This window comes from Varanus komodoensis, unplaced genomic scaffold (assembly GCF_004798865.1).
Source record: "Varanus komodoensis strain SLA01 unplaced genomic scaffold, ASM479886v1 scaffold18_3, whole genome shotgun sequence".
In the NCBI taxonomy this organism is placed as follows: Eukaryota; Metazoa; Chordata; class Lepidosauria; order Squamata; family Varanidae; genus Varanus; species Varanus komodoensis.
The window spans coordinates 3,120,634-3,146,627 of record NW_025335549.1 but is presented as its reverse complement, the minus strand read 5'-3'; the positions used below and the strand labels follow the sequence as shown (position 1 = coordinate 3,146,627).

The window sequence follows — 25,994 nt, the reverse complement described above, 5'->3', positions numbered from 1 at the left end:
CTCTCTGTGCTAAAAAAACAAAAAGTTAGTCAAAAGCTTTTAGGCAGCAATAGCTGCAGCATTCTGCTCTCAGCCTCCACCCAATTTTTTTTCTTGCTTGCTTTTGTGCTTTTTCTCAGGTCAGCCGCTAACTGTTGCCTGCAAAGCATTTTTTGGGTTTAGCGGAGAGTCGGGTCCCATGATCTACTGGACACGGGGAGAGAGATTTATTGAAGAACTTGAAAATCACATCAAAGAAGGTGAAATCAGGTACTTGCTGAACAGGGAAATGGGGGAGGGGGAGCTTTTCTCTTGAAATCTGACAACAGTAACGGGAACACAACTGTGGGTCTTAAAATGGTACGTGTTATTTACTATGACCAGAAAAGGATTTTCTTGTCTAGATGTTGGCAGACAGATGGCGTGCCCCTACCATGAATTTGGGATTGTTCTCCTCACTGTTTTAGCAGCGATTGTGCACCACAATGGCTCCTTGTGTTCAGAAAAGGTGTCTCCAGGGTATTTCAGCTACTGTCAGTACATCTCCCTCCACGGGTTTGGGGATTTGTTCAGCATTTCTTGTTGCTATGTGCCGTCAAGTCATCTCTGCCTAATGGCAATCCCCTGCATGAAAGCCCTCCAAGATGTCCTGTCCGTGGTAGCTCCATTCAGCTCTGCCAAGTCCAAGGCTGTGGCTTCCTTGATGGATTTGAGCCCTCTCGTATTTGCTCTCCCTTGCATTTAGACCTAAAGATGCTGTAGGCTGCAGTTGCCTTTTGCCATAATACCCAGAAACATGCCCAGGTTTTCTGAGACTGAAAGATTGTTGGCCTCAAACAAGAGCTCAGTCACCCCTTAACTAAAACTGTTTCTCAAGTATCCTTCTTCCAAATGTGTATTTAGCCCAGGCTGGCTTCTCTCTGTTTTGAAGACCGAATAATTCTGTCAGGCTTGCCTTTGACCTGTGACCTGGCATTTAGTGGTCCCCTGCATTTAACGGATACTGGAGAATTTTGTTTGGCCCACATGTTTGTGTGAACCAATCTAACTGACACTTCCTGACCTAATCTTTAAATCAAACACAGTTATCCTTTGGATTCCTCATTTCTCTGAATGTTGCGATTCAATGTTGGGCTCAAATGTTGCGTACAATGTGCATATGCTAAGGAAAGTTGTATATCTTAAGAAACAATACATGCAAAATCTGTATTGAGCCAAAAGAAATCTGAACAGCTTCACTGCTTAAAGGATGTGATCCGTACTGCTTTGCCCAGCTAGGCTAAAGGAACTACCTCCACTGGCATAGCAGAGGTTCGGTGGGAGCCTGCAGGGCCTGGTATTGGCCCCTCGTGCTTCTTGCACTGCCTTTTGGCCATCCTCTGCAGTTCTCGATGTCCACATCAGAAGTCTGAGGACAGTTTCACTTCTCCAGTGTGACTTTCAGTTGGCACAAAGCACAACAGGAGCTCCTTCACTTCTCCATTGAAGTTCTACCCCAAAACAAAAAAAGAATAGCCGATCTGTATGGAACATAGCTGGTATGCAGTCAATAATAAGAAATTGCCTCTTTTAACTTATAAATGATTTTCATACAAACTTCCTTCCCTGTCCATACAACTGGTTCATCACTTATCTAGAAAGAGAGTATATGAAAGATGACCTTTTCCTTTATTTTCTCCAAGTGCTACTCAAGGAAAGGACTGAATTAGGCAGTAAGTTCCAATGCCTCATCCATGGTGGAGTGATACCAGTCTGGTGGCCACCACAGTTTAGATAGTTAGTAATTATAGTAAATGTTAAAAATAGATGGTGGGTGGGTGGATGGATGGATGGATGGATGGATGGATGGATAACTAACACATCAGTAATGTGATTTCTTTCCAGCACGCATTGTCCTCACCCACCTGTCTTTGAAAATGTCCATCCACTGTGGGTTCCCTTAATATTCAGCCATATTTGGGTGTAGAACAGTGTTTGCATGGTCCTTAGTTTTTTGGGTTTTTGGGTTTTTTCGTCTTCTTCTTCATATGTTCCCAATCTGAGAAACCTCTTTCCAAAAGACAGTGTGCATCACTCTGGATGAAAACAAGTTTCAGGCAAAACAGAAATGTTTTGAGCTGCTTTTGAATACAGTCATCCTTCAGCTTCCAATGTCCGTTGATATTCTACAACAATTCTACCAGTGGGGCCCCTCCTCAAGCTGCAACCTTCTCCCTGAGCGATGGCCCCTAATTTGGGGCTCCATCTTTTTTTGTTCTTCCTGCCCTTGAAGTGTCCATCACATGGGCAGCCCACCTTGTTCCGTAGCCCAGAAGCAAACAGGGCAGCATTAAGAGAGGCAGGCAGGCAGAATCACTGCTCTCCCGTAAGGGGCAGCAAGAGCTCCAGGACCTTTCCCCACCAGGTGAAGTCCAGCCGATCCACTTCTGGGAGGAATAAGAGATGGAGCAGGTGGGAGGCCGGAAGAGGGAAGCATGAAAAATCCCTTGCCAGGTGGGTTTTTAAGAGCCATAATAAAAACATTGTGTAAATCGAACCGGTCCTCTTAAACAAGAAATAATAGTCTTTAAGTCTGTCTGGAGGGTTGTGAATTGTGTCTGATTGGGAAAAGAACCTGCAATGAATTTCAATGCCATTGCTTTGCTATGCCAGAGGAAAACGCTCGATCTTAGATTTTACTATATATAAATCACCCGATCAGTTGCTAATTTTCCCTTTTCTTTGGCTGAGTCCATAAAGCAGCATCCAGATTTCTCAAGAGGCCTTGCCCAGAAATTCTACTAAATTGTTTTTCCCACCCCCACCCCGCTCTATCTGCCAGGTTTGCTGTTTATTATTTTTAAGATAAGAAAAATGTGGTTCGCCTTAGAGGCATGAAGGGTGAAAATGGAGGCACTTTAAATTAAACCTTTATTTTCCCCCCTCCCTGATTAATTTTCCTCTGTGCACTCTCACCCACATGAGTTAATTAGGGGATCCTGAAACCTCTGACAGCATGAAAAATTAAAGGAAGAGGAAAGCAAGATGTTTTAAAAAGAAAAAAATAGCAGTGCTGCTAAGTTGTCATTAGTTACCAAGATGAGGCAGAGCTTCCACTGATAATTCAAGCGTGGAGGCCCAAGTGGCACCAGTAGCACTGGACAAAACGAGGATGGCCGTTGGCACAAGAAAAAATGCCAGCTTATGCCACTTACATGTTTAGTTATGGAAAGTGAATGCTTAAAGATTAAATATGTCAGTATCTTTGGCATTTGCACCCTCTTCTTCCACCTTCAAACACCACTGCAGGAGAGCCCAGGAGCACTTTTCTGTAAGTGAATGAATTTAGACCTGGGCCCCAAGGAGTCTAACACCCCATCGTCTGAGGATGATGATGATGAGTGCGAAAGCATAGATCCAATCCTTCTTCTGCAGTTTCCTTGCATCTGTGAGCCCAATAAACCTCTAGATGTTGTTGTCTTCTCTTAGGCTTCTCAAAGAACATCTCGGAGAAAAAATAGTGGAGTTAACCTTAATCTTCGACATCATGAAAGAGGCAGACCTGGCCAATTATACATGCCATGTAGAAAACAGGAATGGAAGGAAACAAGCTAGCATTATTCTGCGAAAAAAAGGTAGCCACATTTCACTCTTCTCTTTATGAATACAGTTAAATTTTTGAATGGTGATATATACATTAACATCCCTACTGATTTCTTCTGGAGTTATGTTGGGCAAAACAGAAATGAACTGTGTTCTATTTAATAGGCTCATAGAAGAGTAGAGCTGGAAGGGGCCATGAAGGCCATCAGGTCCAACCCCCTGCTGTTGCAGGACACCAATCTATTTATCTAATAGATTTATATCCTGTCTTTTTCTTTTATAAAGAACTCAGAGCAGCTTGCATCATTCTCCTCCTCCTGCTCTCAGTCTTCTCCCCACAAAAACAACCCAGTGAGGTAGGCTGGGCTGAGGGTTTGTGACTGGTCCACAGTCGCCCAGTTGACTCTATGGCTGTGAGGGGACCCGAACCCAGGTCGCCTGGGCTCCAGTCCTGTGCTCTTAACCGCTACACTGCTCTGGCTCTCAAGATAAGCAGCAGTGGTACATTCTACTGCCTTTCTACTAGCTCCGCTACCCTATAAGTCTTCCGTACTTATTTTCCAGAGGATATAAATCCAATAATTAAATAGATGAGAGAGAGAGAGAGCTTCAGCTGCTGGGTGGTATAGAAATTAAATAGTACATACACAGCTAAATCAATAAGGGTTCAGACCCATCCCTCAACGTGAGAAGGGTTGTGCCTTAATTCACTCTTCTCCCATGACTTGCCCACACAGACCTCCCTCCTGTGCCTCTTTGCTGGCCTGAATATAAGCTGCAGCCTCACCCACTTGCCTACCCAGCAGCTGTACCATTCAATAATAACAAGGAACTTGGTCTGGACCTCACAGGGAGGAAGGGGAAAAGAGCACATGTTACCTATAAACTCTTGTGACTGAGCTCTAACATTATTTTTGAGGATTATATTAAAAGCAGCTTCATCAGAGGGGAATTTAGGCGTAAGAAGCAGAGGAAGACTTTCACCCTTTCCTCAGCCTGCCTATCCTCCAATGGCTGGTTTCCACCCTTTTTTTTCCAAAGGTGCCTGCAAGTTTCCAAATCCATGTTTGTTCTGAAAACTATATAATATGCAAAAACTAATGCAAAAAAGCAGTAGGGAATAGAAGAGAAGAGAAGAGAAGAGAAGAGAAGAGAAGAGAAATTCTGAACAGTCTATGAATCAGAACATCTTACAAGGGGAATAACGTCTTTCAGTTCAAGAGTACAGTCTGATTTGTTCCTGCGGCTCCCGACAAGTTACATGTTGCAGATTAAAAGGAAATAAGACATCAGTGTCAGCTTAGTGCTCATGTCTAAGAACGTCTGTCTCATGCAAGACAGGAGGAAAGCTTATTGGGGACTTGATATTCAAAGCAGGCACCTTTCTCTTTGCATTGTAATCATTTGATGTTCAGCTTGGTGCTTATCATGTAACTCTGAAATATTGAAACCACAGTAGTGTTTCAAAAAATGTATCACCATTAAAGGTCCGTCATCAAAGAAGTGAAGCTAGCTCAGCCTTTCCCAGCCTGGTGTGCTCTAGATCCGTTGGATTACAGCTCCCAGGATCCCCCAGCCAGCCATTCTACTTCTGGGGACTAGATCCTCTAGCCACTGAATCACTTGACTAGCTTTCTTGGCCCTTCCCTTGCTCCTCCATAGCACACAGATCTTTCCCACCTCAAAACAGGGGTAAACAAACACTTGCCCGCAGAACTCCAACTCTCATCTTCATAACATTGGCTGTGCTGGCTCGGATTCATGATAGTCTGGTCCAAAACATCTGGAAGGCATCAGGCTGCCTAAAAAGTTATTCCTTCCTCTATTTCTTCCCTCCAACGTTGTTTCCAGGCTACCTCGTCCTTGCTCCTCATATCCCACTTCCAGGCCCATCCAAACAAGGCCTGAGTCATTCTACAGACATATAATGCTAACGATCTGTGGGGGCTTTGGCATTTAATTAGAATCACAAGAACAAAAGAGACCTACAGCCAGACCAAAGTAGAGCATCTTGTTCCTTGCATACATCAACCAGATGCTTATGGTAAGCCCACAAGCAAGACATGGAGGGAATTTTCCATTTCCCACCATTGTTTCCCAGTAATGGGTGCTCAGAACAAAAGAGGGACATGTAACAATTAGGATGGGATCCCCCTGAAGACATTGCTTTGCCCATCTGAAATCTTTTGGGTTCCCCAAAGCTTGTTGATTCCTTCTTCTGTGCAGATGGTGCCATTTTGTCTGTCTAAGGAACTGTGCAGGGAAAATTGAGTACCCTTTTAGGGCATGGGATATCCCTGCTGAAATGGCTGGCTTGATCTAGCTGTGGGGATAGACCTCTCCTCCGTACATGTGCCGAATCCCCTTGATTTTAAAGCCAACCACACCAGGCATCATCACGACAGTTGTGGTCCAGAGTGCCTGGTATCCATCACCCACTGAAAGCTTTCAGCAGAAAAAGGCAATGAGGCACTTCTGTGGTCCAAAAAGAAACTTTTACTTACCAGAAGCAAGTAACATACAAGAGCTTTACATCTTCTCAGGGCTGGGAAAAGATAATTTGGTGTCTGGCCCAAATGGCAAAATGGTGCACCTTCCACAGTCCATGTTCAGAAGCTGACTGGGATGGATTCTGAATATCAGCACTGGTGACTGGATAACACCCTCCCCACAACCAGAGGCAATGGGCAGTTTATGGATCCCAGGACAGGTCGCGTGGCCAGCACAGCCCTATCGTCCAACAGAGAGGAACAACAGAAAAGGAGAGCCAGTGTGGTGCAGTGGTGAAGAGCATGGGACTGGGACTGGGACGATCTGGGTTCTAGTCCCCACTCAGCCATGGAGCCAGCTGGGTGACTTTGGGCCAGTCACAGACTCTCAGCCCAACCTACCTCACAGGGTTGTTGTTGTGGGGATAAGATGGAGGAGGAGAATGATGTAAGCTGCCTTGAGCCCTTTGTAGGAAAAAGGCAGGATATAAATCGGAAAACAAACAAACAAACAAATGTTCAGGAGGAACTGGCAGGAGGCTGACAAATCTGTCTCACCTACCAGCATCTGCCACCCGAAGCAGGCACTCTGCCTTATGGTAGAGCTAGCCCTGCATCTCTGCTCTGTGACTCTCTGAGGCCAAGAACTCTTGGTAGGGTTTCCAATGGTTAATCACGATAGCCCAAAGTCTTGCAAGATGAAAAGCTGACTTGTGAATTGGCTTCTGCTTTTCTGTGTAGACTACAATGCACCATTAAGGGTATATTACTTTTACACTACATTTATACCTCACTATTTTCTCTCTTGTGAGAAACCCAAGGTGGCTGACATGGTCCTCCTGCAAGGAAGGTCAGAAGTCACCCAGTGAGTTTCATGACCAAGTGGCGAGTGGACCCTGAGTCTCTCCAGCCCCAGCCCAACTCTGGACCCATGATGCCACACTGGTTCCCAAGCAGAAACTCATCACACCACCTCCATTTTTGGGAGCTTTATGCTTCTGTTTTTCATTCTTTCTATCAGCAGGATTTTATGCTTCTCCCTGTTCTTATTTATCATGGCAATAAATATCTGCACTGACACAGGGTGTAAATTGATACATCTTCTCGAAATATCTCTCATAGTCTTAGATTGGCTCCTTGTGATTTTTAATGGCCGGATGAACTGGAAAGCAAGGTTAAGAGCTGCAGGTGCTTGCACTGTATTTGAAATGGCATTCAATCTGTTAACGAGGGCCTCCCAGTGGTGTTAAGTTATGGGGATAATGAATCATCTCAACTTTCAGCAGCCGAGGTCTGTAAGGAGAGACAAAATGAACCGGGTGACAGTTTTGTGAACATTTCCATGACCCCACCTGCATCCACCCAACTTTTTGTGCTTTTACAGGAGCGCTTAAAAAGATGCAGGCACATTCACTGGGGTGGAGGGAGGGGACGTGCCATCCCGTTTCAGCAACCGGACTAAGGTGGTGCTTTCTGGAGCTGCTCTGAGACAACAAACGACTGCAGTGCAGTGTGGCAGAAGAGAAAACGCAGACCATGCTCCTTGAAAAGCGCATCCAAAGGTGGGAATTGGGATGCCTCACCCAGCTACACTCTCCAGCATGCTTCCCTTTCCTCTCAGGGAAAGTGACACCCACATGTCGGCTTTTTGGAAACATCTATATCCCACCTTCCCCTCAGCCCCCAAAGAAAAAGTTCAAGACAGCTAATGAAGAATTAAAAATTCCTACAGACAAAAGGGTGAAGAAATACAGTAAAATACTACAGTACATTTAATTTCTATACCTCCTAATAACCAAAGACAGCATAGGACACTAAACAGAGCAGAAAAGCCAGAAAAATAAAATCATAAAACAGCAGTAAAAACCTGTCAACTAAAGTTCACTTCTATTCAGAGAGAAGGCCTAATGAAAATGCATAGAATTGCAGCCTAAACCACTAGTAAATGAAGGCTTTCCTAAACACACACAGAGAGAGAGAGACAGAGAGAGATGGTCTCCTTTTAACATGGACCTTTAATTCTGCACTGAATCTCTGGAAGTTCAGTGGAATATTGGTGTTGGTGGAGCATTGTTCTCATTAATAACACCCTTGCATTTGCTGGTCTCTCCACCTTTTCTCTTCTCTTCTCTTCTCTTCTCTTCTCTTCTCTTCTCTTCTCTTCCCTTCCCTTCCCTTCCCTTCCCTTCCCTTCCCTTCTCTTCTCTTCTCTAGACCTGATCTCCAAAATTGAACTTGCCGGAGGTTTGGGAGCCATCCTTCTCTTGTTGATTTTGCTTATTACTATTTACAAATGCTACAATATTGAGCTGATGCTGTGCTACAGACAAACGTTTGGAGGTGATGAAGCCATGGATGGTGAGTGGATTTCTTCAAGGAGCTGCGATCGATGTTGCTTTGACCAAGGGTTCAAAAATGCCAAGCAGTCGTCGCCTCTGACGGAGGCTGCATGCTGGCACGAGGGAACGGATGTGGTCTGCTCTGAGGGCTTTGGGGAACCTTTATTGATTTATTTTATTTATTAATCAACATGCAGCGGAAAGGTCTCCTGCCTGAGCACTATTAAAATTGAGGGCAGCTGCACAAAAGGCACAGCAAAGCAAGAGGAAGAGGCACATACAGCATGTAGAACAAAAAGCAAAGAGAAAAGTCCAGAATGCCTATAGAAAACATGCTATCCTTACACAACACATTTCAGGAAATGTCCCCCCCCCCCCCCCCCCATAATGAGGGCTGAAAATATGACCTAAGATTGTCTTTTGTTGGTTATATTAAGGAAAGCAAGCAGCCCCTGATGAAGAAGCATTTAAAAAATTGAGTGACAATACTTGGCATTCTCTCTCTCTCCCTCTCTCTCTCTCTCTCTCTCTCTCTCTCTTGCTGTCTCTCATCGAATGGGTTTTATTTTCCACAAGCAGGCTAGGCAACAGTCCTTGGGAAAACTACTGTATATTTCCCAAGTTCCCTTGCATCTGACATGCCACAAGGGGAGCAGGGGAAGAGTCTGCCCCAACTCGGGCAGGAGTCACCCAGGAACAGGGTGGGAGAGAGAGGAACTGGGGGATTTTGGAAGATTGTTGGAGAATGGGGCTGACCAGAAAGAGTTGTGGGGCGTGAGAGATGATGGGATGTTGCTTTCATCCTAGCTCGGGGTAAAATCTGAGATGGACAAGAATTGGGAGTCATCTTTACTTCATATTTGATCTCTAGAGATGTTCTGAACTTAGAGACTTTCCATTCACTGTGTTGTGAGCCGCCCCGAGGCTTCGGCGAATGGGGTGGCATAGAAATTTTCTAAATAAATAAATAAATGAATGAATGAATGAATGAATGAATGAATGAATGCCTGGTACAGGAAAAGCATGATTGTATTCAGGCAGATTCTCAGGGACGGATACCTGGGCTCCATTTAATTGCTACTACCACATGCTATGGAAGAAATCTAGGGTGGGTAGTGGATAGAAAGGTCAGAATGTTGGACTGGAACCAGAGAGACCTGGGTTCAAGCCCTCACTGAGCCATGAAGCTCAGTGAATATCTTTGTGTCCATCACTGACTTTCAGACTAACCTACCTCACAGGGTTGTAGAGAGGAACAAATGGAGGAAGAGGACCGTGTTTGCTGCCCTGGGCACCTTGGAGGAAAAGGCGCAGTCTAACATCCATCCTAGGTCCTGCATAGGCTCGTTGAAGTGTTTGCGACTTAAGTTAGCATTGACAGTCCAGTCACATTTATTTCAGTGGAGCTATTTGAAGTAGGAGCCGTACTGGATTTTACCCTAAAAGAAGCAAATAAATAAGATACTAGTTTCCAGGACATAATTGACCCAAGTGAGGTTTTTGCCTGACTCATCCTGGTGCTGCTCAACTCTCCATTATCAGCTCATGGGATTGAAAAGCTTATTTCCTCCTGCCGGTCCAATCCAGCCTTGCCCATCCATCGCAGAGCCTTGTGTTCGTATTGAAATATGGCCTCTTCTGCCAGAACCAGCAGCAGCTCAGCTGCCCTGCTTGTTCTTCTCAATGCAAACTGGTGAAAAATCAGTCCTTTGGATGAGAAACGGGGTCTCCTCATAAGTCACAGCCAGATCTCCTTGATGAAAATGAGGGAAATTAGCATAATCAGAAGAATGTCAATGAACAAGGCACATTTTGATTGGCTGCTTAGCCTCACTTTAGTGCAAAGGACTGGTTGTTTTCAGCTTGCCTCCTCCAATTTCTTCCCTTTTGCACACTGTTGTTGTTCACAGAAAATTGATGCATTGTAAGTATTCCATATTTTTGTCTTCACTACATTAACCATTTGATTTTTCATTTTGTCTGAATAATGGGCACTTGCAAATACTGTGAGAGCTACCAATCACAGCCTTATCTTTTTTCCAATAGACCCACCGCTTCAGGAAGTGATATAAAAGTTTGTGCCTACGCAATAAAATGGTCTGTGATAAATGGGTGCATTACAGTATGAGTTAAACATTCATTCTGCATAGACTACCTAATCATGCATTAATATGGACAATAAAACCATTTATGCATGCAGTTTAATGCAGCTCCTCTTTGCTTGCTTTGTGAAACGGCTGCAGGCCTGCATCTAGCCACAGCCTCAGCCATGATGTCCTTCGGAAGGGCCGGCCCCTCCGTTAGGCAGAGTGGAGCAGCTGCCTCAGTTGGCACATGCTGGGGAGGGTGGCACCGAGGTGTCGGAGAGGAGAACATCTGTGCCACAGCCTCCCACTTCCTAAGGTGGCCAGATGCCTTCAGGTGCACTGGGGGTCTCTGTCGCATTTCTGTCCTTCATTTATACTGCCTGCTTTGCTCAAAGGTGGCGCAGAGAGCTGGTGCACCGCAGGGATTCCATGTGGTCTCCATCCATGCATCATCTCTCCTCCCACGGCACTGTGGTCTTCCCCACCCCTTCCTCTTGCAAGAGCCTCCCCAGCCACAGGGCCCCCCATGCCAGCACCTGATATGGTGGCAGCACAGGGTGGAGGAAGGGGGCACAAGGAAGGGAACCGGAGGAGGAGGAGAGGCTGGCAGGAATCTCCAGACCACTCACTGGAGGGGGCTGGGCAGAAGTAGGGCCCCTCCTGCAGGGTGCTGCTCCTCCCTTCTACATGCAGACCCTGAACCCTTCAGCATGGGAAACCTGGCCCTGAGCTCATGTCCTCCCTCAGGCCATGCCCCAGACTCTGATACAGACCAGAGCCAGTCAGAAGGGGTCTCCGGGCCATCTAGTCTGACCCCCGGCACAAACCGGCCCCACTCATACAATCCCCCCATGTGGCTGTCCGATCTCGCCTCGAACGCCCTCACTGCATGTGACCGGAGAGTGTAGGAACGGTGTTTTTGGAGCAAACTAGGCCAGAACCATTGAAGGACAAAACGAAAATGCTTGGAGGGCACCCGGTCACTCAGGGGTTCCTTGCAGCCAGTCTGCATCACTTTGCTGCTGCAGAGGAAAATGGCAGGTCCAGGCCCTTTTTGTTCTCTTCTCTTTTGTAAGCAAGATTTGTGATTTCATTTGCAGACAACAAGGAATACGATGCCTATCTCTCTTACACCAAAGTGGATCCAGACACACTAGACTGTGACAACAGCGAAGAAGAACAATTTGCCCTTGAAATCTTGCCAGATGTCCTGGAGAAACACTATGGATACAAACTTTTCATTCCGGACAGGGACCTGATCCCTACTGGGAGTAAGTACAGATCATTTTGGGCTTTGAGATGACCCATGTGATACTACTCAGGAGGTGAACCCCTTAAGTGGTCATTTCCTTTTGATATGGTCAGCCTCAGAGAAGGCGAGCTGAGCTGCAACACACACACACACACACACACACACACACACAGGTTGTGCACACAGTGAAGTGCAGGCTATTCAGTCACGAAGAACACCCTGGAGAAGACAATCTCATGGCAATTGGAAATCGGTGGTAATATCTAGCTCAGCAGAAAGTAGCCTTTGCCATTCTAAGGCCTGTTTGAGGGTGTCTCTACATTTCACACATTTCTTAGATGTCTCACAATCATGTTGCACCAGAGAAATAAAGCAGCCCTTTGGGCCCAGTGGGTAGTTATGAAGTCAGACACATGCCACGGACTTCCCTCTGCTGAACAAACGCATTTCTGCTTCCTTGTCATAGCTGGTGTTACTGCAGGGTAGTTTTATGCTTTGCTCTGTGCTAACTGTGGTAGCACACGGGCCAAGTTTTCTTCTCCAAAGCAAAGCTGGAAAGCAGGAGCGTGCATGTGTCTGCCAAACTGCAAAACCTGACAATGCAGCCCGACACAAACATAATACTCCGCTACAGTTTTGTAAATCATGAAAGGCAGGGAGATTTTGCACAATAGAGGGGAGAAGATCTGTGTGGGAGGACAAATGATTCTCATGCTTGCCTGACTTCCCTCCCAGATTAATTTGGAGCTTGTTTGGCTCACTCATATTTTTGTTTTTAACTTGTTTTTTAGCTCATTCAAACTGCAAAAGTGTACATTCTGAATGGGAAAATGCATGTTTCTATATGTATTTTTTCAAAAATGTACAGTTTACTTCCATTAACTAAGGTATGGGAAGTGCGTTTTTTGAAGATTGTGCATTACAAAGTGCCCATTAAAAAAAAAAACCCTACATGTTTTTCAGACACATCAGCACATTCAGAAATGTGCAAACATTTCTAAAGAAAACTGCTTACATTTGCATTCTCAATTGCAAAAAGGACATGTCTGAAGGATTTGTGAAAGAGAAGTTACAGCCCCAGCAGAAGGGAGGAGAAAGAAAGAGATATGACCTCTTAGCAGTTAGGCAATTGGGAACATTACATCTGTACAAGGCCTGTGACAGAATTCATTTAAAATGCAATTAAATATTCCAGAGGAGTATGAGAAGTCACTCTCTCATATTTGTTAGCATGCCAAAGTAGAATTCAACCACTTGGCCCAGGATGATAGAACGTCATGAATTGGTTTTATGCATTCTCTAAATTTGGGAGAGGGAGTGGATTAGTTTTATTATTTTGGCAGCATCTCCGCCCCTAATTAACCCCTGATGCAAAGTGTGTTCTTTTCTTCTCCAGAACTTTGCAATTAGCAATTTTGCCACAAACAGAATGCAGAAAACAGATTGCATTGCTTCCCTTTCTATAGGCTGCAAACAACCCAATGAAAACTTTTCATGGACTGAGGGAAGGGGACTTGTTGCGAGAAGGATATATCGGTCTGTTTTCAGTCCATGATTGCTTGCCATGGGTGTGGGCTTGTTCCACCTGTTTTTGCCTTCACCTGCAATTTTTAATGTATCTGAGATTCCCTATAAATATCTGATTTGAAAACATTCTCACAAAATATGTCATTCCCAAGTATTTTTTCTGCAAGTGTGCATTTCTAATCCTTGTTTCATACTAAGTGTTTATGTCGTTCTGGACATGTGACGTAAGGATTGGTTCCGGTGTTACTGCACCAAGCCTTGTGAAGAGGAGGTAGAATTTGCAGCTGAAATGCCGTGGACAGTTGGAGCACAGATAAGCAGGCAGAAGGGAGCAAGTTACAGTGAGCTGGTGAAGGAAAGGGAGACAGGCATAGGCAGGGAGGGCTCTGTATCAGAGGGAGCCCTTACCCGTTGCAGCTCTATGGGGGCTATCCAAGGTGCTGAACACCATCCCCAAACAGGTTCTTCATCATGGATGGCTCCTGCAGAATAGGAAAGAATGAAATAAAGGCTGCAATGGAGAAGCAGCGCTGCAGAGCAGAGCAGAGGATTTGGAAGAGGCCTGCAAGGCCACCTAGTCCGCCCCTGCCCTGCTTCTCCGTTCAGCTGCAGGCCTGCACCACTCCAGCTCAGGAAAGGTGGCTTCACACGCTCGTTCAGCGTACAGCTATGCAGGAATATAGAGAGTTGCTACTCTCCCCCGGGCACAGGCATAACTAATCCCAGATTGAGGCATCATCTGAAAAATCAAGACCAGTTAAAACTTGGTTGTGTTGGACTGGGGACCTGGGAGAAGCAGCTTCTAGTCCCTGCTCAGCCATGAAGCTCACAGTGTGACTTTTGGCCAGTCACTCTCTCTCAGCCTAGCCTACCTCACTGGGTTGTTGTTGTGAGGATTCAGTGGTGCTATGCAAGCCATCTTGGGCTCCTTACAAGAGAGAAAAAGGCCTGCCGCACCCAGCATGCCTCAGCCAAAACTTTTCCTGTCTAAACATGCAAAGGAGTTTTCCTTAAATGTTTTCAGGATGGAAGCTTTCAACATTGAATAAAAGCACGGATCATTCAGTTGTAAGCGTGTGGCCAGACCTTGTCTTTCATCAGCACTGGCACTTAACAAATCAAAGTTAAAACAAAGGCATGGTGTGATTGTACACCACATGAAGCCATTAGTGGAACAAATTCTGTATTTCACACCCAGCTGCTGTTTCTTCCAGGCTTAGTTTCAAGTTTTAAAAGGATGGAACAGAATCAAATATGTTTGAAGTTGCGAGAAATAGCAATGAAGAGAACAAACGCGGTAAATGAATTGGTTTCTCTGGCAGGTGTCTCAATGGGCTTGATGGGCAGAGTGGCGCTTTCTTTTCTGTCCACCTGTCATTCAGGCACTCCAAGGAAGACTCATCATCGTCGTCATTTCAGAGAGTCATTAACTGTCATCAGCGAGACACACGCTACCTGTGGAAATCAGCGTTCTCATCACAAACCATGGAGCACCAGCCTATTTCTTTCCTGCTTGGCAACCAAAATGACTCAATATTTTGAAAGGGGTTGATTCTCTCATGCAAAACAGAAGTGATTAATCACTACGGAGTGATGATAAAGCAGAATATGAATCTGATCATGGCCTGTTGCTTCTACTCTCTTGGGTTCTCAGCACATTGATCCCCACCCTTGAGGTTTCCGTGCCTGAGATGCCTACACAAAATGTGAAGAAAGTGGAGGAGAAGGCTTTTCTCTCCCTCTCTCATAATGCTCTAACCCAGGGTCATCCCATGCAGCTGACTGGTCAGAAAATGAAGACACATAAAAGGAGGTCCTTCATCCCACAGAGCATTGCTAAACCACAGAATTAGCTTCCACAAGATGTAGGTGTGACCACCAACTTGGATGGCTTTAAAAGGGGGTAGGACAAATTCATACTAAGACGTCCATCAATGGCTAATAGTCCTGATGGTCTCATGCGACCTCCAACATCAGAGGCCCCGAGAAGCTTTTCTCAGTCATCGCACCCAACTCTGCAATGGCTGTGGCTGCAGTGATTCCCCTTAGGAGAAAAATTCTGCCCACTGAAACAATGAGGTGGGGAAGGGCTGGCTTGCTGCCACTTGCTTTGGCCCCCTGCTGCACAGAATGCTTGCATTGCCCTGTTGCTTATGCCAGAGACGTGCTTATTCCACCTGCTACCCTCAAGGACAGGTGCCTGGCAAGAGGCAGGACGGCAGAGGTAGCAATCTGTCAGCTCCAACTGTGATGCAAAGGATTACACATCTGTATACACATCTGCACACTGGGCAGCTGCCTTTAACACTGAGGCTGTCCCAGCAATGGGTGATGTAGTTGCGCTTGTACAGATCAGTGCCATAGAAGAGCAAACACCACTACTAGCCTGCAACTGGGGAGATGCTCAAGAAAACATTGCCCCATGGAGTGCTCTTGTTCAGCATTCCAGCAAACCAGCTTTCTTCCAGGGTGCACCATTCCATTCTCCATGCAAACAACCACAAACCTTCTGTCCCTGCTGCACAAGCTCCATCTTCGTACAGCTGGTTGGGAGCTTTCCATAAGCACAAGTACTTGGCTTTCCTGAAGGACATTTTTGCAGAAACCATGGGACTGTTCAGGTGTCCCCTTCTGAGGATGGAGACAACACTCTGCTGTCAGAGGGAGAAGTCAGACACGCAGCTCCTTCCTCTGCTCCCTCACAGCACCATGGAAAGGACCAGGCCAGCTGCCCTCTGAAGCACAACGCGACCATAGAGGAGGAAGAAAGTCTGGCATAGATGTCTGAGGGTGGGAGAATGGGGAAACATCCACACGGGTGTTCCTGCCCTGAGCTGGGGGTTGAACACCATCCAGGTCAGGGGCTTCCAGAACAAAGGTGCACTCAGCCCCCGTGGTGTTAATATACCTGCTCTGGAGTCATGCTTAGGACTGTGACTATAAACTGATCCACGAGCTATTAGTTAACCAGGGATTAATCAAAATATGTAGCAGCTATGCATAAAAGCAGCTAGCTCATGCTAAGTACAGATCCGTCAAGCCAGTATAGCGAGTTCTAGTCCTCGCTCAGCCATAGAGCCAACTGGGTGACTTTGAGTTAGTTAGACTCACAGTCCAATCTAAGAGGAGAACTATGTAGACGTTTCTTGACTTCTTTGGAAGGAAAAAAGGCGGGATAAAAATATAATAAATTAATTCATGCTTTTGTCATGTCTACCTCTTCAGTTATTGCTCGTTCTGCTCCCATTCTTAATGGCCGTGGTGGTTCACAGACTCCTGAAATGCAAACGTTTCCTCCTTGAAACTTTTCCAGCCAAAAGCTCGTTTACACTGAGTGACATACACTTCAGTTTGCTTTTGAATGCAAATCTGCAAAATTCACGCTTTCCAGAGCAAATTAGGACACAGTGATATGCTGATACTTGCACTGCTCTGAATTTTGCGAAGCAGTTCATAAATTTTAAAAAAAATGTGCACAAAGATGCAGAAATAGAGCAAAGTGGACCCAAACTGCATTATGTGAGGGAAATCTGCTTGCAAACAAACCAACTCTATATTTATAAAAAGCTCAATCAAAACTGTGTTTGTTGGGGAAAGTGCATGCAAAGATTGAACATGGATGAAACTAGGTGCAACTTCTTCAAACAGACTTTTCTTGAAAATTGCAACTTGATGTGGAAACAGGATGGAATGCATTTAAGGCATGGGGGAAAAGCAGAGTGCAATTGAATCTGACAAGTTTCTCCATCCCTTGCTGAAAGCTTTGGATATCGCATTGGCTGTCTGAGGAGGAAATGCAAGGCAGGTGTCCTTCGGTCGGTGTGGGCAAGTGGCTCTGCATTTTGCCACATGGTGGTGTCACTGTCCACGTTGCTCAAATGAAGGTCTAGAGTGCACAGAACGAATCCAGGCAAGCCCATTTCTAATTCAAAGGCAGTGCTCTAATGACCAGCCCCACAACTGATCCTCCACAACCTAGCAAAGGTCTGATCGTGGCCACCCTCAGGTTTTGCTCAGGTTCAGGTTCACTCAGGTGCTCCCTCCCAACTCACTCTGTGGGATAAGTTAAATCAGAGCCATTGTGTTGTAGCAGTTAATGTTGGACTAGGGCTCAAGGTTCTAGTCCTGTCTGGCAACGAACCCCTGGATGCCTTTGCATCAGCCACTGTCTTTCAACTTAACCTACCTCACAGGGTTATTGTGAAGACAAAATGGAGACTATGTACATGCTCGTTCAGGTTCCCTAGAGAAAAGGCAGAATATGAATGTAATAAATGCATACTTACGAAGAAATAATAAAAGTGCATACACATGTGGCCCAGTGGATCGAGATGATGCTGTATTGGTTACAAGTTACTTTGCAAAATGATGTGGGCCAGATCCAGATTTATCCTGGATCAACTGTGTTGATGGAAATGGATTTCTCTTCCCTCTTTCACCCTCAAGGGATCCCCCACAAAATGCTAAATAGCAAGTTAGGGGACGCTGATGAATCAGGTGTGGGGAGGGGGATATCCCCAAAAGCTGGCCGCAGGGTCCTTCCATTACTGGAACTCTTCCACTGTGGAAGGCAGATCCCTGATCCAGCCTGCGGTAGTCACGGAGGCTTGCTCCTGTTGACCCATGACGCCTTGTTCCTTCTGCCCGCCTGCCCGGCCAAACCGCATGTGGGATGAGTTCCACCTGGAGCAACCCTACAACGTGCTCTTTCTCCTGCAGGCGCTTCTTCCACCTGGGGCCCCTGTCTTCCAATGGAAGGAGAGGTGAAGAAGTGGGTAGAGTAGGAGTCCAACCAGTCCTCCCCGCAGTCGAGGACGAGGGTGAAAGGGGAGGGCCGCTCTGCCTGAATTTCTGCTCTGCCTGTTCCCATTTCTGCTCTGCCCATTCCCCCTTGACCAGTTCTCCATGGCCAGCAGTCAGTGCAATGGCTCATTTGGGAAATGGTTCTGCCAAATACTTTCTGAAAAGCATCACAAAACAAAAGTGACCCCGCACAGTCGTTATCAGGGCCCGTTTCGTACAATGATTGCCGTCCGACGGGCAGCAGCTCGGTGACTCCCTGTCCTGTGCATTGGGATGGATGAGAATTTAATTTCAGCTCCATTTTGATAAGAACTGAGCTAAATCCACAAAGCTCCCCATATTTGGAACAAAAAGAATTTGAGACTAAGAAACATCAGACGTGGGAGAAAGCAAAACTGACAGGTTCATCCATCCAAGCCCAGGGCTTTGAGTGCTTTGCTCTTAAAAGTCTGGTTTGGATCTTTGCCTGCTGAATTACCATTGTCACTTTTTTTCCCCTGACAGATGTCTCGTCTCTAACAGCTGTATGGCAGGCAGGTACCACATGGCCCTCCCCATGCTGGGAATAGCTGTACCTATTTAATTTGTCTGGCGCAGATGCTGAGAATTTCATTCCAGTTCCTTTTTATGATTCACTAAAAGTTACAGAGTTCTCCATGTCCAGGAAAGAAAGAACTTGAGATGTTAAAAACCCAAATGCAGGAGAAAGTGAAATTGGCAGATTTGCCCAACCCATACATGGACCGGAAGCATCATCCCATGGCGTTTCATCCCTGTCCACCCTCACTCCTGCTTGCTTTTAGGAAAATCTAAATGAAAGCAGAAGAAAAACAGCCCTGTTTATGACAGATCTGTACTTCATACCTAAACCAGTTCAAGAAACAGTCCCTCACCTATAAACTCTTTTTTTTTTGAGGGGGTGAAGCTAGAAAACTCTGCACCTTTGATGGAACCTTATGCGCATCCTATGCCCAGAATGGGATGCAATTGTCTAGGATTTCCACTGGCTCACGCTGTTTTCTAGATGGCTGGGGAGTAGGACAGAAGGCTGGGAAGCTGACAGGAATGAGCATAACACGTCTGCAGCATAAGTCTCCCTGCCTTTTCTTCCTCTGAGAACTAGGGGTGATCTCGGGGGACCACCTAGCATGGTCCTTTCAGTGCCAGCTGTGAGGGAACAAGGCAGAAGATCTCCGGAACTCCACGTTCTCCTATGGCCTTGTGGACCTTGCATAGGTCGGGGGACCCAGTACTGCACCTAACGGAATCCTCAGCATTCTGACAAAGCCGCACTTTCCGTGATGTGAGATGGAGGAAAGGAAATGACAGCATAAATTTGCAAACGAGATGTCTGAGTTCCAAAACCCCGTGAGGTTGTTCAGGGGAATGTCTATCAGCAGGGACAGAGGGTAATATTTCTGTGCATTTAGGGGCTTCCAAATGAGGTTTTTATCATGTCATTGCCCTGCCTCATTCATGGAATTTTATGAGGTCTCTAGACAACCATGTCTTCTGCTCATAACTCTCTGGAGTTCTGCCACTGCTTGTTGCATCTTAACAGAAAATCTGTTTAGGAAGTAAAAACAGAAGACCTGCACAATGCCTTCTAATTAGTTATGCTGGGATCCCTTGATCTAGAGGCTCACTAAGTCCTCCATTCTCTTTTTTCACCCTTCAGTCTATTTCATGTTAAAAATCCTAGACTGAGACCATATCAGCTGTGATCTCTAATGGATATTTCCTGATTATGACTATTATGGTAATCCTCTCTCCAAGTACATCTCCGCACAAACATTCACACCTCAAAGTATCCTCATCCTCTTATGTGTTGGCCCTACAAGCATAAAGACGGGTTGCCAAGCTGGCATTCTTAGGGGTTGACTGTCCAGCTTTAATTTAGACCAGCCAGGCTCAAAATACAATGATCTATGCCATAGGTCTACTCTCCGGGAAGTGGGCGTAGGATTGTCTCCCAAATCAAAATTCTGCACTGAGACAAAAGAGAATCGTTCTTGCAAATTCATGTGGGTTTGCATAATTTATTCAGAAGTGCCTGGTCATTGGGTGAAAGGTCAGTGCACTTTGCCGACATGTATCAAAATTAAATACCAACTGGCTAAGCAAGAAAATAGAGCTTTTTTCCTTGTTTAATTACAAGGCTCACTTCTTTTTTGTACAGTGTTTGTATTTCTCTATTTTACTGTCTTTCCTTTCTTGCCATTTGCAGCATACCTTGAAGATCTCACAAGATGCATTGAACAAAGCCGAAGGCTCATTATCGTGCTAACTCCAGACTATGTACTCAGAAGAGGCTGGAGCTTATTTGAAATGGAAAACAGACTCCATAACATGCTTGTTAGTGGCGAAATCAAAGTAATTTTCATCGAGTGCCCTGAATTAAAAGGCAAAGTGAATTATCAAGAAGTGGAATCTTTAAAGCACACAATTAAACTTTTTTCGGTAATCAAGTGGAATGGGTCAAAAAGCAGCAAGCTGAGTTCTAAGTTCTGGAAGCACTTGCTCTATGAAATGCCTGCCAAGAAAAAAGAGGTCCTGTCACGGCGGCAAGTCCTGGATTCCGCCGAGCAAGGTCTCTTTGGGGATCTCCAAACGGTGCCTTCCATCGCTGTGACAGACACCTCTGCCTCCTTGGTTGCATCGCAGGCAGACCTGGGCGATTACCAACAACCAGATCCAGTGCAGACGAGACATTACTGCAGAGGCTACGAGTACAACATGCAGTCTGCCACCTTGCCACTGGCCGCCATAAGCAGCAATCACCACACTTACTGTAACATCCCTCTGACGCTACTCAACGGACAGCTGCCTCTCAGCAGCGGCATAAAAGATGCGCGGGAGTTCCACCGGAACAATCCCTTGCTTCCATTATCCACGAGGGAGCTCAGTTTCACCAGCGACATATGGTAGCAAAAGAGCTAAGCGCTGCAACATTGGCTTGTTTGAGTACCAAGCAGACGGTCATTAAAGGACCTTGAACCCGTAAGATCAGGTGCCAAAATATTTTGCCAAGTCACAAGTAACTCACTTTTATACTTGAACCTCTTTGTTTACATTTCAAAAATTATTAGCAAAGGGGGACCTACTTTTGTAGTTCACAAATCAGTTCATATCTTTTAATGTACAGTTTTATTGCTTCTTTATAAAAATATAGGAGGGCACTGGAAAGTATTTTGAAGGAGGGTTTACAGTCTGGTAACAAATTGACATTCAATGCTATGTGTGATAGAGTAAGATTCAGTATTTATATATTAGTACTTCAGATATTTAAACGGATATTTTTAGGAAGAACATTAGGTAGTAACAGCACCATTCACAAATGTGAAGAGGCCACAAGCTACAAAAGGAAGCATCGTCATTTCAAGTCACACCTGGAGGACCCATTCCCATTAAGGATGCCTTTTAGGAGATCTTGCCCATATAAGAGGATCACCAATACATTTTGGAGGATGGGCTAGGTGGACCCCTGTGGGTGACAACCTCTAAGTTTTCACTCAGCAATTCCTTAGGTTGGGGAGGGGGGAATGATTCACCCACTTCACATATTCCATCATTTGTTCTGAACACCTTTCTTAAGCCTACTCAATAGCTGCCATTGTGTTTTTCTTAAACAACTTATTAGAAAGTTGACTGCAGTTTAGTTTCTGTAGACTTTTAAACCTTGTTTAAACTGGCTTTGCAGGTTTCTAAGGACTTTTCTTCCTTTTACACTTTTATGTACCAACAGGATTGTCTTGTAGTCAACTGTCTGCTGATTTAAACATTTCTTAAATTTCTTGACCTTGTAAGATTTGTATCAACAGTAATGTAAATTTTTCACAGGGTTGTTATTATTTCAGTTTTACAAATTTAGAGTTACAACTTTAAATCTGGAATTTCCAGTTACAGCTTACAAATCAACATTTGGCAGAGAATGTCAGCAATAGAGAAAAAAATACAGCAATACTCACAAAAAAAGTGCTGAAAATTGTTCAGGTTACCAGTGGTTTGAAAACAGTTGCATCGATAATCACCTAATACAGCAGAGAGAGGCAGTTTACACCCAGTGGGTACAAATACAGTCAAAGGTTAATTATGAACAAGTCCCAATGTGGTGTTTTCAGCCAGATATGCTGGGGGAGTTCGCACATTACGGGGATGATATAGGTGCTGCTTCGTTATAACCTGTTTCTATGTGTTAGAAGAAATATCACTGCAAGACCACAGCCAACAACTCTTCGTTGGATGGAGGACATTCTGGTGACAGTTTTGAAGAACTTTTCCGAGATTTTTCTTTTCCTTTCCCTATTGCATTCACTTACACACACCAACTAAAATAGACCCCGTTGCAGAGTTTCTTCCTGAGCGCTCGCTACCACTTTTGCCTGCTGGAAGCCATTTTTATTCCACAATGCTCCAGAATGATGCTGGACATTGTGAAGAACACAAAATGACAACTAAACCTCGGGGAAAAGAAAGAAAGAAGTGCTGCTACTGATAAATGGTCTCCAACTCTGAGAACTGGTGGAGAATTTCCCAGCCCCATTAAGAAATTCCATGAAATTGTCCCATTAATTTCTCTACCTCCATGCAGGGTAGAAACATGAAAAATCATTTGCCCACACTTCTAGGTTTCTTCCACTCGGCAGTGTCTAGACTGTGAAATCGAGTAATTGCTGAGATGCCAAGTCTGCATAATTCCCCCAGACACCATGAACATATTGTCCAATCAAGGACAGTGTGTATAGTAGGCCCACTTCTCCTAAAATACAACTTCCAAAACTTGTTGGAATTGGAACTGGAAGAACGAGGTGGGGTGGAATTCTGACCTGAAATGCCAAGGCCAATGCACTCAGAGACACACCAAGAAAACTGTAAGAACCATTTAACATCTGCTTCAGTGGGAACCCTGGCTGAACAGGGAGAGTTGTATGGAGACAGGCATTATTAGTCCAATTGTCGGGAGTTAGTTCTTCCAAATGAATAGTGATTGGCCTACAAGCAACAAGAGCTGCTGCTGACATTGGTAGTGAGAGGGCAGGTTCACAGGAGGAAGGACCTCTCGAGGGCATCTTGTCCAAGTGCCAAGACATGGTACAGTGAGCAACCTGCACACAGCCACAGAGAAGGCATATTTTGAGCGGCTGATAACATTCTAGAGTGGTTTTATTTTTCAGCTGTCTTCAAACAAGCATGCAAATTCTCATGTGTTAAGTCAGTTGTGACCAGGACTAGTAAACCAATATAACAGGTCACCTTCATACAGAGTAGAGCTTTCTGCAATGTGTCATAGATGAGGCAGCATCATGGAGACAAGAGAATTGGGATAGGCCAAGCATGTTGCCGTGAAGAGTTGGAGGCTTCAGGCTCCTTGAGGAATCCATGGATCTCAGCTGGCCTTGGCAGCAAGGCAAGATTTGTTGCCCCGTTATGCTCTTCCTCCCACCCTGAAAATCAGAGGCAGCTATGAGGATGGAGGGATTCCCAGTCATGCACAGTGGAGGAAAAATGTCCATTCCCATTGCACTAGGCTCTGGACACTAAGCATCCCATGTCTTCCTACCGCCTCTTCCATCTTTTTTTATCTGAACAAAGAAGGGAGTCCAGGAAGGAAAGATGGAACAGCGGCACCATGTCATTTGACTGGCCAGAAGCTAGGAGCCCTCCATCGTGAAGTCCATGGCAAGGCAGCAAGAGTTCCTGTGGCTCTCCAAGTGTCTCCACGGTTCAGTGCAGCATCAGGGAGCGCTCTGACCCTTGTCCTGTGCTCCAGAAGTCGTCTCAAAGGATCTTCGCAAAGGCACAGGGGAAGGCTGTAGGGTCCACTTGATGCAGTGCTCCAAAGAGTGTAGTTACGGCCCATCTCCTGCATGGATAAGCAGCCTTATCACCCTTGGTCGCTGCATTCCTACTTTAGCACAGGATCATGGAGGTCAACCCATGGGAAGAGTAGCAACAACTTCGCTCTGCTAGTATAAGAACTGGTCAGATTTTGCCACCTTGTGCCGTGCATTTTTATGCCAACTTGTATGCCTTTCAGAGACAGCAAAAGTTTTGAATTATGTTCTTGACTGCATTATGAGAATCCATTTTTCTGCATTCCACTTGTACTGTGTGTATCTAGTTCCTACAGAGATTTGCTTATACTTATGGCAAAGATCAGGCACTGGAAGGTCACCCAGCCAACTTGGTACTGTGGAGTGGTATGGATGCTATCAGTTTTATGGTGGCCCCCTTGACCCTCTGACATTTCAAAGTGGACAGACACCACCAGTAACACTCGCGTGCTATTGGAACATCTCTGTTTTCACACAACACATCACTGCTCACAGCACCATTATCCCTGCCTGATGTTTATGGACTCTGTCTGCTTCTCCCTGTGTTCACTCCTGAAGCAAAATCTATGTTTGGTTGGACTGGATGCTACCCTGGGATGAGAGAGAGAGAGATTTTGTGTCTCCGTGCATATGTGCATCACAGTCAAGGGGAAACTTCTAGGAGATTTGCAGAGGAGTCAAAATGGAAGGTATGCTAGTATGTGTTCTAACATTAAAAACATAGAAACATAGAAAACAGAGCAAGTCAGAAGGGGTCTCCCGGGCCATCTAGTCTGACCTCCGGCACCAGCCGGCTCCGCTCACGACATGCCCACCATGTGGACGTCCAGCCTATCCTCGAACAAGTTCTCCACGAAAGTATAGACAACACAGTAATGTCATTTTACTGAAAGCAGGTAGTCTTGCTATTTCATTTATATTATCTTCAGTGACCATACACTGTTCTCCATCCAACAAGAGCCCTGAGTGGTAAACATGAGGGGGGAAATTCAAAAGAAAATGATGTCACTAAAGCCATGGGTTGTCAAAGAGGGGCAGCTTCTTTAAATAAGCTGCATTCCGGCAGCATTAAAACAAAGCATTGTGGGAACCTGCTTGGCATCACCTGGTAGGAAAGTCCACAGAGAAGAGAGAGATTTTATACACGAAAGGCTCTACCCAGGGTGGACACAAAATAGAGGGCATGTCCAAGCAGAGGCACCAGAAACACATCATCTCAAGACCTCAGTGGCCGGGCAGATGAGGAAGAAGGCCCACTTTCAAATATCTCACCCGAGAGAAGTTCTGTACACCAGGAACAAAGTCTTAAGCCTGATCCAATATCAAATCGGTGGCCACTTTGACTTCTCGGAAGGGTTGTGTGGTCGTGTATGCATGGCCCAAGAAGAGCAATTGCATCGCCAGAAAGTGGCCATAAGGGGGTTCAGACCTGCATAGTATTTGCACATGCTAATGGAGATGTACAATGTTAGAAATGAAGGCCATAATTTAAACTGAAAAAACAATACATCTCACCATGGTGGGGACGGGTGAGACCAGACAACCTCACAAGATCTTCTGCCTGGGTGTCTTTCAAGGCTCCTACTTTTCCTCTTAGCTTTCTTAATCTTTAAACTGTACTTTGACTGGACAGGACTTTCAAACAGAGGACTGTCGTCTGCAATCCAGAAATCATGGCCACCTCAAGCAACTAACTCTTTAGTCATTTACCTGCTGAAACTTTACAGAGAAATGTCCTAGTAGGATACAAAATTTAAAGGAAATAGTACATTTTCCCATGATCACAAGAATGGCTCCAGATGCACATTAATAATCTACAGAAATCTGTAACCATTTATAATCATACAGTATTAGTCCCCTATCATGTCTGCACTCTTTTTCAGGGAAAATTATCTTCTGTTGCTAAGGTAATTTGAGATTTTCCTCCTCTCTTCTGCTTTGTATCCATCATTTATTCATTTTACACCAACAGGAACTATAGAGTCTATAAATACTTCTTACTTTATTATACCATGTGGAATTCTTAACTCTTCTGGCCAAATTTAAAGTCTCAAGACATATAATATATTTTTCTATTGAGAGCAAAAGATTTTACCTCTGCC

The 25,994-nt window shown here is 45.1% G+C and overlaps 1 protein-coding gene across 1 annotated transcript in view; it reads left to right on the top strand.

Annotated features, from left to right (window-relative positions):
* The window catches only part of IL1RAPL2 (interleukin 1 receptor accessory protein like 2), a 216,628-nt gene extending 195,642 nt beyond the window's left edge, over window positions 1-20,986 (top strand). Inside the window, exons 6-10 of the mRNA XM_044427154.1 lie at window positions 120-249; window positions 3,448-3,593; window positions 8,265-8,408; window positions 11,577-11,747; window positions 20,286-20,986. Coding sequence (XP_044283089.1) covers window positions 120-249; window positions 3,448-3,593; window positions 8,265-8,408; window positions 11,577-11,747; window positions 20,286-20,986 — 1,292 coding nt within the window. The remainder of the gene's footprint in view (window positions 1-119; window positions 250-3,447; window positions 3,594-8,264; window positions 8,409-11,576; window positions 11,748-20,285) is intronic.
* Window positions 20,987-25,994: the final 5,008 nt, after the last annotated feature.